At 44.7% G+C, this 15,378-nt stretch overlaps 1 protein-coding gene across 2 annotated transcripts in view; it reads left to right on the top strand.

Moving 5' to 3' along the window:
* The window catches only part of Plekha2 (pleckstrin homology domain containing A2), a 53,097-nt gene that overhangs the window by 14,462 nt on the left and 23,257 nt on the right, over nucleotides 1-15,378 (top strand). For both annotated transcript variants that reach the window (XM_051182169.1, XM_051182168.1), the window contains exon 3: nucleotides 12,342-12,398. In XM_051182169.1, the coding sequence (XP_051038126.1) occupies nucleotides 12,342-12,398 (57 nt within the window). The remainder of the gene's footprint in view (nucleotides 1-12,341; nucleotides 12,399-15,378) is intronic.

Below are 15,378 nucleotides of genomic sequence, written 5' to 3'. Positions count from 1 at the left end.
GTTTGTTTTTAGATAGGTTTGTAGATCTATCCTTGTCTGGCTTGTAATTCACTATGTAGACAAAGTCATAGAGATCCATCTGCTTCTACCTCCCAGTCCTGGGATTAAAAGTGTGCACCCTGACCATGGTGTTGCTGCCCTCATTCTGAAGGTGAGGGTGGTGGTATGGAGCAGAAATCTGCCCAGTGTTAAATAAAAAGGGTGTGGCAGAACTGGGGCTACAAGCCTGTCAATCTGACTGCCGGACCCCTGCCATTGCTGCTCACAATAAGACAGTTATCTTGAGGTAGCTTTGAGAATAAGAAAAGCCTGTAAGTCAAGTTTCTGGCTAAGAAAGAGAGCAGAGGACACAGCTTGGGAGGTGGCAGAGGGCAGAGCTTATGTGCTCAAGCTGATCTACAGTGTCTGGAGTTGAACAAATGTGTACTTCCTACATAAAGGAATGAATAGAAGATGGAAGGGGACAGTGAATGAGGCTGTCAGGGGAAGTAAGGGGGTTTAATAGTGCTCTCATGGAAGCAGGGACAGGATCCGAATCTAGTACAACCTACAGCCTAGGCTGTAGGGGAATGTTGGCCTGTTCTTGTGGAAGGCCACTTGGAGAACTATGCTTGGGTCATTGGGTCATTGGATATTTTTCTCTTTATAGGGAAAAGGGGGGCTGTTTATGTGGTATGATGATGATTTAGCAAGTATTAATGAGCAAGTTAATTCGTTAATAAGAGAACCCAGGTGTCTCTGATTGTCGCCTGTTGAACCTCGAGTATCTGGTGTTGGTGAGCCTGTCTCTGCCACTGTTGCCTCCATTACTGTTCCTGCTACCTCAGTCTGTTTACTGAGGACTTACCATACACCAGCCATCGTGTGTGTGTGTGTGTGTGTGTGTGTGTGTGTGTGTGTGTGTGTGTGTTTCATTAAATGTTCTGCCTAATCCTGAGCCCTTGGGGCTGAAATCCATTCCTGTTAACCAGGCTGGAAATGTAGAGCTGGGAGAGGGTGTGTGTGAAGCTGGGTTCTTCCTATTCTTTACTTCTGTCCTCTCTCCCCTTCTGATAGTTTTCTAGCTCCTGTAGGAGATGGGGAAGGTGAATGCAACAATGTCTCTGCCTCTGGGAAGCTTCAAGTTGAGGAAACAGAAATGACAGGCATAGGGGCTGGAGAGATGACTCTGTGGTTAAGAACACTGACTGCTCTTCCAAAGGATTCAATTCCCAGCACTCACGTGGCAGCTCACAACTGTTTGTAACTCCAAGACCTAACACCCTCACACAGACACACATGCAGGCAAAACTCCATCTGCTAGAGGGATGTGCAAGGGGATGGTGGCGGGGGGGGGGGGGGGGGGGAGAAATCAACACAACATGGACTAACACAGCATGGACTAGGTATAGCTTTGCATGGCAGTATTTCAAGTCAGTGTGAGGTAAGGAGTTAAGGTTTTCAGTCACAGAAGTGGGTGGCACTAAACCGAGAATGAAACCCAATAGCTAAAACGGCCTCATTAAGTAGGAAGTACCAATGTTATTGATTAGGCAACTGTATCGGCTAGTGTGTTTAAAAGTCAGTATCCTGGCAATGTCAAGCAAGCAAATAATTCTTTTGTTATTGCAGTAATCATCTTTAGCATGAAGTTTACCCTTTTAGGAAATTTCTAAACTCATAATACCATACTGTCAAGTATAGGCAGGGGATAACAGTATATAACTTGCAGTATAGCAAATCTCCCTACAATCCAGTATCTTGCATATAAGCAATAGTTTTGTTGTTGTTTTTTATGTTTTCAGTGCTATAAGTTGAGCCGTGGGTCTCATTCATGGTAGGCAATCGCTCTTCCACTGACCATGTTTTATTTATTTAGAGACAAGGTCTTGCTAAATTGTCTGGGCAGAACTGAATTTGTGATTCTCTTGCCTCAACCCCTTGAGTAGAGTTGCTGGATTTATAGGCATGTGCCAGTCTGTAGCCTTGCTTGGCAATAACTCTTTAAATATTGTCTAAATTTCATTCAAGTTAAGATACTAGCAGGAGTGTGTGTGTGTGTGTGTGTGTGTATGTATGTATGTATGTATTCCAGTGCACAGGCACATTGATAATGCTAGGTATTAAACCCAAAACTTTACATGTGTTGGGTAAATACTGCACCACTGAGCTACACTTTCAGACCTTGGCAGCTTTACTTTTAAATGAGTGTTGGTCCTGATCATGATCATGAAGATGGGGCTCATCTTCTCTGTAGTGACCTATGAATGACGACCTAGGTTTCAGCTGCTCAGCTGCTCAGCCACATTGATGTTTATCCTCGTCAGTGCCCACCCACATGGCTACTTGCAAGACTAAATTATACAGCTGTGAATAGAGCAAACCAAAGCATGGAAATGATATGACATTTAATGAGGGCTCTTGTTACGATTACTCAGTAGAGTGTATTTTTTTTTCCTCATCCAAAAATATTATTTTGGTGTACTTCTTTTGCACAGTACTTTAAATGTGAATTGTGGGTCATCATAATATCCCTAAAGCTTGCATGTCTCCTAATAAATCTGGGACCTAAGTAAAAGATCTTTGCTTTGTTTAGACAAACAAAGACTGAACGTGGGTCTTTCTACTGGCCAAACAAACAGCACCAACAATGTTCACAGCAAGATGGATACTGGGCTCATTTCAGTGGACAGAATACAGTGTGAGGGGAGAGTCTACTAATATGACCCTCATAATGTTTTGATGTATAACTATATTGCCACCTTAAAGCCTGAGTGAAAACAATGTTTTAAGAGTGATGTTTTCATGTCAGGAACCTCCTTTGGAAAGGTTAGGGGTCTATCAGTACTTTAAAAGCTTCCACATTACCAGCTTCATCCTGCCCAAATGCCAAGACCCAGGAAGTAACTTCAATGAAAACTGGGCAACACATACACAAATTTAGGGTAAAAAAGTAGACAAGGTGGCAACAGCTCTGTGCCCTGCCCCTGGCCACTGGCTATAGCCCCTCTGCAGGCAGCAATATGACAGGCCTTTTCAGTGTCTGTCCACAGAACCTCCACATAAACGGCATCTTGTAACCGTCAACTCTTTCACAATGGGTTTCACAAAGTCTTTTCTTTTTAATATTCCTAAATTTTTGTCTTTTAAGTTTTTGAGTGTGTCTTTCTGCGGTTGATATACTAATTGTAAATGTGGCTTAGTTTTTTCCTATGGCTGTGACAAAACACCATGGTAAATGCAACTCACAAAAGAAAAAACTGATTGGGACTCAGTGTTCTAGGGGGCTAGAGTTCATGACCATTATGACCAGGAGCATGGTGATGGAGGAATCTGAGAGCTTGAATGTTGAGCCAACAACCATGAGGCAGAGGCAGAGGGAGAGGAGAAAGAATGAACATGAACTGGGGGGGGGGCAGAGTGAGCTTTGGAAACCTCAAAGACCATCTTAAGTGACACTCCTTCTCCAATAAGGCCTCCTAATCCTTCCCAAACAGTTTCACTAGCTGGGACTAAGCATTCAGATATATGCACCATGGGGCTCACTCCCATTGAAACTCACATTCCACCCACTGATCCTCATGGGCTTGTAGCCACATCATATGCAAAATGCTTTTAGTTCAATTTCAAAAGTCCCCACCAGTGTCAAGACTGTCAAAAGTTCAGTCTCTTCTGAGACTCAAGACAATCTCTTAATGGAACCCCCTGTTAAATAAAAAAGCAAATCACTTACTTCTAACACGCCAAGGTACAGAATATACATTACCATTCCAAAATGGAGGGGCATGGGCACAGTGAGGAGATACTGGACCGAAAATGAAATAAAACCCAACAGGGCCAACTCCAGATGCTACAGTTGTCTGGCTGATGTCAAAGGGCTTAGATGGCTCCTTCTGTCTTTGTTGGTCACACCACATCATGCTTGGGCTGGTCCCACTTCCTGGCAGAGATCCCACAGCTCTGGCAGCCCCAACAACTTGAGATCCCCAATGCAATCCAGGTTCACTTTCACAGCTGTGTCTGGCCTGGTAAATGGTGGGAACTGAGGAGGGACAGGCTTACAGGATGTATGAGGGCAGAGAATGGCAGCCTTGGTGGCTGACTGCAGGGGTCAAGTAGAATCTTCAAAAGTTTAGCATCTGCTTTTGCATAGCTGACCATTAACAATATTCACTTGTGGGCTTCTTAATATTCTGAGTTTATGAAATCATACTCTTTTGTGGTTCTGGAAGCTTGTACCTAATGCTCTTTGCATGTTAAGTAGATATTCTACCCTGAGTCTCTTTTCTAGCTTTCTTGAAAGCTATAATTATAAGCCAAAATTTTTAATGGGGTGAATTATAAGTATATATTGTAGAAGCCATAGGAGGCATTTAAAAACACTTATGTAAGTGTGCACATGGCAGGTTACATGTCACTGTGTACATGTGGAGGCCAGAAGGCAATTTGTGGAAGTTGGTTCTTTCTTTCCCCCATGTGGCTTCAAGGGATAGAATTCAGGCTGTCAAATTTAGTCCCAAACCAATATGAGCTTGTGCCTTGTTTAAATTTCAAATTAATCAAATAAAATTTAGTAGTATATATCCCTATATATAATTCAGATTGATAACCAAGGGATTATACATAAGTGATGATGACTTTGAGGAGACAGGATTGTTCTCTTTTGAAAGAAGGGCCATGATGATATAGATGAATATGCTATTTGTATCAGACAAATTTGAGAAGAGAAATGTGGTAACAAAGACTATATTAAGCCAGGTGGTGGTGGTGCACACCTTTAATCCCAGCACTCGGGAGGCAGAGGTAGGGATCTCTGTGAGCTCAAGGGCAGCCTGGTCTACAGAGTGAGTTCCAGGATGACCAGGGATACACAGAGAAACCCTGTCTAAAAAACAAACAAACAGAAGTCCACAGTGTGAGAAATAGATGTCCTGACACTGTCAGTGAGCATTGTTCAATGTGTTGCTTTTCATACTGACCAAGCACCTGTCCACCTGACATAGTGTTTTCTTCTGTTAAGTAAAAAGAAAACAAAAAACAAAACAAACAAACAAACAACAACCAAAAAAAAAAAAACATTGTTAGGTAGTATCTTCAAGGATGGCTTGAGACTTCTGTAATGTGTTGGGGCCTAGAAAGTAGGAGGTATGTAGTAAGTTTTAATTAAAATTGTGAGTAGCACGTGATCTGCCAGCTGTTTTGTGGATGTCTAGTGATTGCTTTTGGATTTCATTTCTTGGGGCTCATAAGATTCTGTGGTGTGTCAGGTAGCTATAATCCAGTAGAGCTAACCCTGTGAGGAGACTGTGGGGGCAAAACACTTACACTCAAGCATTCCCATGCTGCATCTTGCTAACCCTTAAATAACAGATAAGCGGGACCGGAAGTCACAATGGGATAATGCTGTGTTGTTTCAGCTCAACCTTTAAACAGTGTACATCATAATCATTTTCTCTTTGTTTAAAGTCAGACTTTTTTGTATATCTAGCTATATTTTTTAAAAAAAAACAATAAATTTTGTGTATTTACAATAAAAAGCTTCATATCTGGTTGGCTGGAGAGAGGATGTAGAGCCCTGACAGATGTGGAAGTTGGGAAGGGAAATGACATTGAGTTGTAGGCAAACTTGGAGGAAGCTGGGTTGGAAAAAGGGATGACGGGGCTTAAGAACCATTCAGGTTGCCGACAGCCTCAATATACGGAGGTCACGTGACCACACGCACGCGCCTCATCCTGTCTAAGAAAGTTCAGGACTAGAGACCCACCACCAGTGTTAAACCGGCACCACATCTTATGACGTGGACTGCTCACAAAGGGCAAAGTTAAAACACAAATTAGGAGCCAGACAATGGGGAAGGCAAGCCATGGGCACATTGTGGGCCAACAAGTTTTTAATAGAAAGTAAATCTACAGGGTGGAGGTAGAAAAGTCCCAGGGTAGCAGGTGCCTGGGAGAGCTCATTCACATTTCGCTGCACTCTTATGCCAGGAGGGCTGTGGAATGCAGGTCGGGATAGCTTAATGCTTTTGCCATCTTGCCACAGTTGCTTCTTTGGGAGCCTGGATGGTCTTGGTTTTGGTGTTGAAAGCTGCTGTTTTAGCTCAGGAGCAGCCATACGGGCTCACGCCCTAGGCATGAGATTACTACCTTGTCCTTTTGTAGTCTTTCTTCTATTGATAGCCAGCAGCAGTTACTGATGCCTGCTGGGCTCCTTGCTGTTGGCTGGGCATCCTTCCTTCTCCCTTCCCACCCCTCAACCCTGGTCTTGTGGAACTTGGCAACCAAGAGCCAGTTGGACTAGTTCCCGCCTAGCTCAGCTTGGGCAACTAGCTATCTAAGGCCTTGCTCAGTCTAAGCCTGCTTCTCCTAGCATTTACCTTTCATTGATAGTCAACTCTTAGATACTGTTTCATTGGAGGAAGCAAAGTCCCTCAGAGGATCTGGGACTCCAGAAGGGCTGGGTTTGAATTCTGGCCTGACTTTGGGGCAGGGGCCTCACCTGCTGGCCCCTCAGCCTCTGTGTCTGTGAAATGGGACTGTGGAGATTAGCGCATTCCGAAGCTCTTAGCAGTCTGTCGATTATGGTAGTTGCCCAGAGTGCCAGGTTGCAGCTGGGGTGACAAGCTCAGTTTTCCCTGGGCTCCCTGCAGAAGCCACCCTGAGGGCCCATGGCGGGCTAAGTGGCATCAGTGGCACTTTCGGAGCTAGCTTCCTGTGGATTTATGAATCTTTAGTTGTTACTCTTCTACACCAGCCTGAAGCGCTGCTGTTTCTAGAGAAGGACCACAGGCGGAGGCAGCAGCTTTGTCTTTCTTGGTCATGGAAGAGACAGTCAGTCTTTTGAGGACCTTGCTGGTTGAAGAGACTCTGAACAAAATGCAAGGTGTTTTCAGGATCTTCTTAAAGTCCCCTGTTAGTTCACAGGAACTTGCCCTGTGTCCTACATGGTTCTACCTTTGACTTACGGGGCTCACACAGTAGCTGCCAGCTGCTTGGTGCAATGCTGGGGTTTCCTTTCCCTACCCACCCCTCTTCCCATCCTCTTCCCTGAGGATGGCTACTGCTATGGCCCTGTTACCTCTCTTTAAGGGCTGCTGGCCAGGTGTGGCCTTTCATTTCTCCAGTGCCTACTCAGTGCCAGCAGCTGGTTTTTCCAGCACCAGAGTCTCCAGCCCAGCAACACAGTAGATTCCCAAGGAGCACTGGGAACACACAGGTGCATGGGCCTTCTTCTAGATTACTCAAAAGTGTGGGAAGCAACCATGGTATTCATTGGCCTAAATTTGCCCCATTAGGACTAGATGTTTTGGTGGGTAATGGTCTTTGCCACCGATTCTGACAACTAGAGCTTAAGCTTTGGGAGCAAGATGATAGAATGAGGAAAGAAAGCCCTACAAATTGTTCTCCAACCATAACACATGTACTATGGCATGTATACACATAGACACACACACACATACTAAATAAATGTAATTTTAAAAATTTACCCCCTAATAAGTCAGCTTAAGCAATACAGTGAGACCTTACAGAAGGAAGGAAATAAGCAAGCAAGGAAGGAAAGTAGGTAGGAAGGAAGGAGCCTCAAGTTCCATAGCATATTAGGGCAAGTATGGAAACTAGTTGTGTATTTCAAAATAGCTGGTGGAGAGAATTTTGTATGTTTGCATCACAGGGAAATGAAAAATGCCCCAAAGGACAGATATACCAGTGTCTTAGTTACTTCCGGTTGCTGTGATAAAACACCATGAACAAGGCAACTAAGAAAAGAAAGTGTCTAATTGGACTTCCAGTTTCAGAGAGGTAGAGCCAATGATGGAGAATGAACAGCTCAGCCACAGAAACAGCTGAGAGCTCATATCTTGATCCAAAAATCTCAGAGAGACTCACTGAGAACAGTGTAAGTTTTTGAAACTTCAAAGCTCACCCACAATGACACACCTCCTCCAACAAGGCCACACCAAATCTTCCACAAATAGTTGCACCAACTGGGTACCAAGTATTCAAACATAAGAATCTATGGCAGCCATTCTCATTCCAACTGCCACAAACAGACACCTTGATCTGATCATTGAAATTCAATACATGTATTGAATTGTCATACTGTACCCCAAGATATAGGATTATTATGTGCCAGTTTAAAAAAAACATATAACCCCCCTAAAAGTGGGGGGTGGGTAACCATATGTCTCAGAGTTAAATTATATGCCAGGCATTTATGAAGGAACTAGGTTCAACTCCTAAGACCCCAAAAAATAAATAAATAAAGTCCATTTTACAAACCTTCCTATGTTGAGGCCACATCTGTTCAGATGGTGGCATCCTGCCTCTGTCTTTCCTCCTGAGTGCTGAGATTTACAGACATCTAGTAGCACAAGATGCCTTCATCTTGGTGTTCCCTGTCATGTCCGCAGTTAAGCTTACAGTGTAGTTAAAGTACTAAGAAAAGACTAGACTTATGGGAAAATAGCAATACAGCTAGGTTTCATCCCATTGATCAGCTGCTCTTAAGCTTGGATCCATTTAGGGATTACATGTAGAGATTTGAAATGTTTGCCTTCTAACCCCTCCCACTTGATTTAGACTTGATTTTGAGGATGAAGCCAGAGACAGAACTTTCTCAAGTGTGCAGGCTCAGGACTTTGAGTCTGCACTAAAATCCAGGATTGGTTTGTGAGTTGAGAGACAGGAACTTGTAGCTGGCTGGAGTCAGTGAAGACTTCTGGAAGGTCCTGAAAGTATCCTTCCACTTCACAACACAACACAGGGGTTCTCCCCTGCACTTAGGCCTTTTTGTGCGACCTCCCTTGATCAGGAAGTGTCTGCCTGATACTGTCTGGGTGCCACCATGACAATGAGTTGTTTCCATTAAGCTTCTAGATGCAGTTAATTGGAGTGGACGGAGCCTCACTTTGGATGAAGCTGTGGGCATCCTAGAGACACTTTTCCTGCTTGGTAGGGTAGGAGGTGGTGGGCAAACAACTTTTCAGACATTTGTCATGTTTTTCTGGCTTCTTGGGATGGAGAGAGCATTTATCTTCGCCCCAGAGCAGAAAGGGTAGAGTATACATGAGCTTCCCCCAACCTCACCCTGAGGCTAACTGGGCAGCATCTCTGTGAGGGGGAGGAGGCACTAGAGGCTGGAGCAGAAGGCTGACATCCTTGAAATCTCATCCTCCCCTGTCATTACATGTGGCTTAGAGTCTAAGTTGTTCCCCCATTCCACTTAACTCATGAATCAGAATGGGGCTCCAGAGGCTTCGAGATGTGGTTTGGGGTGAGAAGAGCAGTCATTTAGGAGTAGCCCTGGATCCTGGTGTTTGCATCTTGTAATTAGCTTGGTTGAGGGGATTCATGGCCTTTCTGTGCTATGCTCACCCTGCTTTCATCATTCTCCCAGCCACCGTCTGGCACAGTTTGTCATCTGTATTTTCTAGGGAAAGTCTTGTCTGCAATCAGAGAGTGCTAATACTACAATTAGAATGCAATGGCTTCCAGGAGACCCGGAAGCCTCTGGCGTTCTTGGCCACAGTGAGGCTGTGGGGGCACACAGGCTTGCTTCTGCCCCCAGCAGATTGAGTCTTCCCTAGAGTAATTCAGGGCCCCTTGGGTCATCTCTCCTTATCCTCCCATAGTGGTGGCTCTCCATTTGGATGTTGATTTGGGAATGGCAGAGCCTGTCTTTCTTAAAACAATGGAGATTTCCTTTAAAAAGATATAAATTATAATGATGTTAAAAACACACAAATAAGATGAATGCTGATCTGAGCACTCCAGGATGGTGGTTTTTATGTATTTATTTTTTACAGAACGTGGGGTGATATCCAAGGCCTCAGACACTCCTGGAAAGTGCTGTGCCACTGAACTATACTCTCACTCCTGAAAAGGCATTCTTCAGGGTTAGTGTTTCATGTGTAAAGGTGGTAATGGAGTCTTTTTGCCACCGAGGTTCAGAGTTCCCTTAAATGGCTGTATGACTGTGTTATTCCTGTCCATTTTCTTTTTCTTCAGTTTTTTTTTTTTTTTTTTTTTGTTTTTTTTTTTTGTTTTTTTTTTTTTCAAGACAGGGTTTCTCTGTGTAACAGAACCGGCTGTCCTGGAACTCACTCTGTAGACAAGGCTGGCCTTAAACTCACAGAGATCCACCTGCCTTTGCCTCCCAAGTGCTGGAATTAAAGGCATGCACTACCACTGACTGGCCCCCTATCAATTTTCTTATAAACAGGAAATTTGACACAATGAATTTACTTCAGAGATATATGTTAATTTAGACAATAGGCTAGAAGGCTCTTCTGAAATCTAAGATAATTCTTTTTTTAATTTCTTTTAATTAAATATGTTATTATATCTTATATATATGGTGTTTTGTCTGCATGTGTATCTGTGAGCCATGTATATTTGGTGCCTTGGTAAGAGGACATTGGATCCTCTGGAATTGGAGTTATAGGCAGTTGTGGACTCTCTGGCTATGGGGGTGGGTTCTCAGACAGACTCAGGTTATAAGGGAATGGGCTTTCAGTCCATCTATCGGGAACTTTCTTGGTATGATTTCTAATATTGGTCACTACCTCATATCCTCTCTCAACAGAAATCAGGAAGCCAGGAATGGTCTGTCATGTAGAATATTGCTGGCCCAATATTTGGAGCTCCCTGATTTTTTTTTTTTTTTCTTGTTTTGGTTTGAATTTGTTTCTGTATTGTGTTTTCTGGTTCTGGCATGGAACCCAGACTATTGTACATGCTAAGCAAGCATTCCCATTGCACTGTTGTATTAGTAGTATGTTTTCTTACTGGTTTTTAGTTTTGTGTTCAGACATCAGTTTCATTTGGCATGTATTATAGTAAGTTCACAGACATGTTAAAAATCTGTATCATGAGTTTGTATCCTATATGTTATGAAATGAATGTTGAAATGACAAAAATAAGACAAAGCAAGCCAAATCAGAGCAATCATGCAGAAAAGATGTTAAAGGTCACACTTGCAGAGCATCTCTGTGTGCCAGGGAAATTCCACACTGGAACACTTCCCCTGTGTTAACACCACATCACTGTATTATGAGGGTGGGGTTATAGGTAGAATATTCCTAATGTAAAAATATGAAATTATCTCAAATCTGCAACTTTCTGAATGTTGATATGATAACAAGTGGAAAATCCTACACCTAGCCTCATGTGGTATGTTGTCGTCAGAACACGCGGTTGCTAAAAGCACTGTCTAAAATTAGTCTCCAGGAAATCTGTATAATGGGTATATGAAGCACAAATGGAATTTTGTGTTTTGACTTGGGTTCAGTCCTTAGGACTTCTCATTTTTTAATGTGTATGTGTGTGTGTGTGTGTGTGTGTGTGTGTTTTGTTGTTGTTGTTGTTTATTTGGTTTTTTTTTGTTTTTTTTTTTGTGGTTTTTCAAGACAGGGTTTCTCTGTGAGCCCTGGCTGTCCTGGAACTCACTCTGTAGACCAGACTGACCTAAAACTCACAGAGATCCAACTGCCTCTGCCTCCCAAGTGTTGGGGTCAGAGGTGTGTGCCATCACCACACCACCTGATGTAAATATTTTTTTTAAAGCTCCGGGTTGTAATGACACATACTTGTAATCTCATCCCCCAGGAAGTGGAGGCAAGAGGATCACAATATCATTCTACTAACTCTCAACCCCCCAAAAAAGAAAATTAGAAAAAAAGAAACCCTGAAATCTGATTTAGATAAAGACAGTTCAGATTGCCTGCGGTTTTTTGTTTGTTTGTTTTTGTTTTTTAATCCAAATTGACCTATTTTTATTTATTTTGAAATTTAATTTTTTTATTATTTTTAAACTTCATCTACTTATTATACATCCCTGCAGAAGCCTCGCCTCATCCTCCCCTCTCAGCCCCTCTCCCCACATTGTCCCTTCCCACCCCCTAATCCCCTCCTCTACCATTTCTGTGGTCTGCTATGAGTTTCAATAAAACTTGGCATATCAAGTTGCAGCAAGACTAAGCACCTCCCTTTATATAAAGGCTGGTCAGGTCACCCAGTAAGAGAAGTGGGATCCCAAAAGTCAGTAAAAGAGTTGACAACAGCCCCTGTTAGGGGTCTTTTAAGAAGTTGCTTCTGTTTTTACAGCAGGGAAAACCGAGGGCTAGCTAAGAACTTCACAGTAACACGGCAAAGCATACAAGTCTAACCATTGCCCCAGACTAACTCGTCACAGCGGGGTGCCCCAGGAAACCTTTATCCAGGAATTATTACCAGTGCCTTGTAGGTGAGGACAGTGACTGATCTGAGGCCGCAGTATTCTAGACTGAACTAGGACACAGGTTTATCTCTTACTGCTTGCTTTGGGGACTCTGGAATCTTAAGAAAACACTGTTGTCTTTCAGAACCTGGCAGTTGGGGCAGGAGCTGTTGGATCTCTGCAGCTGACTTACATCTCAAAGGTAAGGTTGTTTCGGCCTCCTGGGAATCCATGGTCTTGAAGGAGGTTTGATGTCTAAGCAAGAGGGAGGTTCTGTATCCTGGAGCTGTGAGCCTTGGGGGCATTCACTGCCATTACCTTGTTTCCCCTTCCCAGGCATTGCCATGCTGTCTTGTGGTGGCATTTGGCACTGGGGAGGGTGGCCCACTCTTTGAATGTGCCAGTTAGTCATGTCTCCAGGTCTATAAGAATATTTGAGATAGTCTATAAAGAGACAGTTTACTTTGGGTCACTGTGCTCCAGGTCTTAGTCATGATTATGGGGTTCATGTGAAGCAGTAGATTATGGCAAAATGGGGCCCAGCTTCTTACCTCATGGCTAGGGAGCAAATTACAGAGGGCCTGGGCACCTATAATCTCTCCTGAGGGTACCCCTAGTCACTTAAAGACCTCCCATGTGCCCCCACCTTCTCAAAGTTCCAGATGTTACCACTGGCCTTTGGGAGGCATTTTATATCCAAAATAAAGCACTATGGAGGGTGTTATCTTTTTTTTTTTTTTGGTAACTGGGACAAAAGGTCACAGGGACAACGACCCTGATCCAATGAAAGATTCCCTCAAAGTGTACTGTTACTGAGCAGTGGATTGGAAATGCCTCAGGCCCCATGGAATTTTACCAGTTTTCCAGCCTGAATGCTTGTGGGGGGAGGGTTGAGAACACCCCTGCCCCAGAAGGCCCTAAGACAGTCCAGGACCACATTCAACATCTGGTGCCTTCTAGGGATCGTGGCAGGCAGCTGGCAGTCTGTGCCTCATCCAGCATGCATACAGGGGCAAGAGCAACTCCTGATCTTCTCTGAGATGGGGATAGGGCCAGTCAGTGGTGACCACAAAGATCTGCTGAATTCAGCTGCTTTTAGCAGCTCCTCCCTGGGGCAGCCACTGCTGCTGACCCATGATGCGCCCTTATTAAAAAAAAAAAAAAGCCAGGGATTTAGATTCTCTCCTAAAAGCAGGAGTGGAGAGCCAGGTGGCACCCAGCCAGCTCCAGGGCTGCATAAGTTCCGTCCCTCACTCCAGTTCTTTCTCATAAGAGTTGCTGCTTTCTTTTCTGGCCTCTCCCACCGTAGGATCTTAGGGACTGAGGACCTAGGGGCTCGGGTTGAGCGAAGAAGCTACCAGCTCCATCTGGCAATAGATTTAAGGAGATCTGGGTGAAGCTCCCACGGGAGATGCTTAAAAGAGATGGGTCAAGAGATGTCCTGAGAGGAGTGGCTGTCTTTGGCTGGACCAGCAGGCAGGCTTGGGTCGTGCCTGCCAGCTGCAGACAGAACCTGGCAGATACATCTCAGTGAAGAAGATGCTGGGCAGTGGCTGAAGCGATTAGAGAGGAGATAATGGCCTCAGGGGAAGAGCATGGTTAAAGTGCAGCTTTGCTAACACAGCTGCCGGCAATTTGTGCATGCCTTTTGATAAGAACTGTGGCAGCCTCCCCAGGCCAGGGCAGCCCAGCCCTCCCTTCCTCCCCTCCCCCTCCTCTCCCAGGGGCCCTTTCTTCTCATCTGCTGTGAGCTCATTAGGTCATTTCTCCAGAAAGAGAATTGAGAGGGGGGGAGCCGAGAGCCCTGTCAAAAATGAAAACTGAAACCATCTCTGCAGTGTGAGGGTTTGGGAAGATTTTTTTTTTTTTGGCCAGGGAAGAGTGAATATAATCTCCCGCTGAATCATGATTTATAAATGCAGCCCAGATGAGGCTTTCTGTGTCCCTCTGCCTCGTTGGCAGGGGTGACCTGACTTTTGGCTCTTCCTGAGGCAGGCAAGCCTTGCAGGGTCTTTGAAAAATCCTCAAGGACCAGCCGGTTAGGTTACAGATCGCTGAGTGAGTGCCTTTGCTCCAGCTGACCGGCTAGCTGCCAGGTTCTGGTGGTGCTGGGTTCCTGAGTTCTCATTTTTTTGTTAGCCTTAGGTCACTCCCAGGGTTAAGCATTTGCATAGTGCTTTGTCCCATGATCTCCTGGAGGCTAGTGTGGGGGAAGATGGCAACTGGTGGTGTGGTGGGTTTGGGGAGGGGTCCTCCAGAGAGGCAACCCAGAGATGGAGGTGTCTGTTTCTGGGGCATATGGCAGCAGAACCAGTATTTGAGCAAACGAGAAAATAACTGAACCTGGCCTACACTGCTACCTTTGCTTTCTAACTCTTCTCTCCCAAACAGATGTCATCATACTGCCAGCCCCCAATTCTGCCCAGGCTGGACCTATTTTGTGAGGGCTTCTGATAGATAACAGGTCTTCCTGAAATGCGGGTTATTAACTGTTTGTGTGGGGTTGGGGGTGAGGGCCCTGGATACGATAGAACAGTGATTCTCAACCTGTGGGTTGCAACCTCTTTGGCGAGGGGGAGGGGAGGGCAAACTACCCTTTTTCAGGGTTCACCTAAAGCCATCAGAAAATACAGATGTTTACATTATGATTCATAACTAGCAAAATTACAGTTATGAAGTAGCAACTAACATACTTTTATGGTGTTGGGGGGTTCACCACACCATGAGGAACTGTATTAAAGGGCCACAGCATTAGGAAGGGTGAGAACCCTTGTAATAGAGTTCAGTGAAGAGCATTGACTCACTCATTTTCCAGTTAAGTACGCTGCGTCAGTGGCTTCTCACTTAACTGCTCTTAGTGCCCCCTTGAGGGACAAGTCTCCCCAGACACAGGAGCAATGTTTCGAGTTCTCCAAGCTTTATTCTGCTCTTGTTCCTTCCGCTGGAGGGGCCCTAGCTCCACTTCCGGTTAATGGCAGCAGGGTGTGGCTGGCCCTCTGAGGTCTGTGTTTGATCTGATAAGCAAAAGCTCCTGAGACTGTTCTGCGTCACTCGTGGGGGCCCCATGGACACTCTGTTCACATCACAACCCTCTCTGGCTGTTGGCCTGCTCGCAGAGCCTGCCAGTAAACCACTGTTGGGCAGTGACTCAATTGTGGCCACTGTGTGGTGTGAGGATGTTT

This window comes from Phodopus roborovskii, unplaced genomic scaffold (genome assembly GCF_943737965.1).
Source record: "Phodopus roborovskii unplaced genomic scaffold, PHOROB, whole genome shotgun sequence".
NCBI classification, from domain to species: Eukaryota; Metazoa; Chordata; class Mammalia; order Rodentia; family Cricetidae; genus Phodopus; species Phodopus roborovskii.
This window is presented reverse-complemented; position numbering and strand designations above follow the sequence as displayed.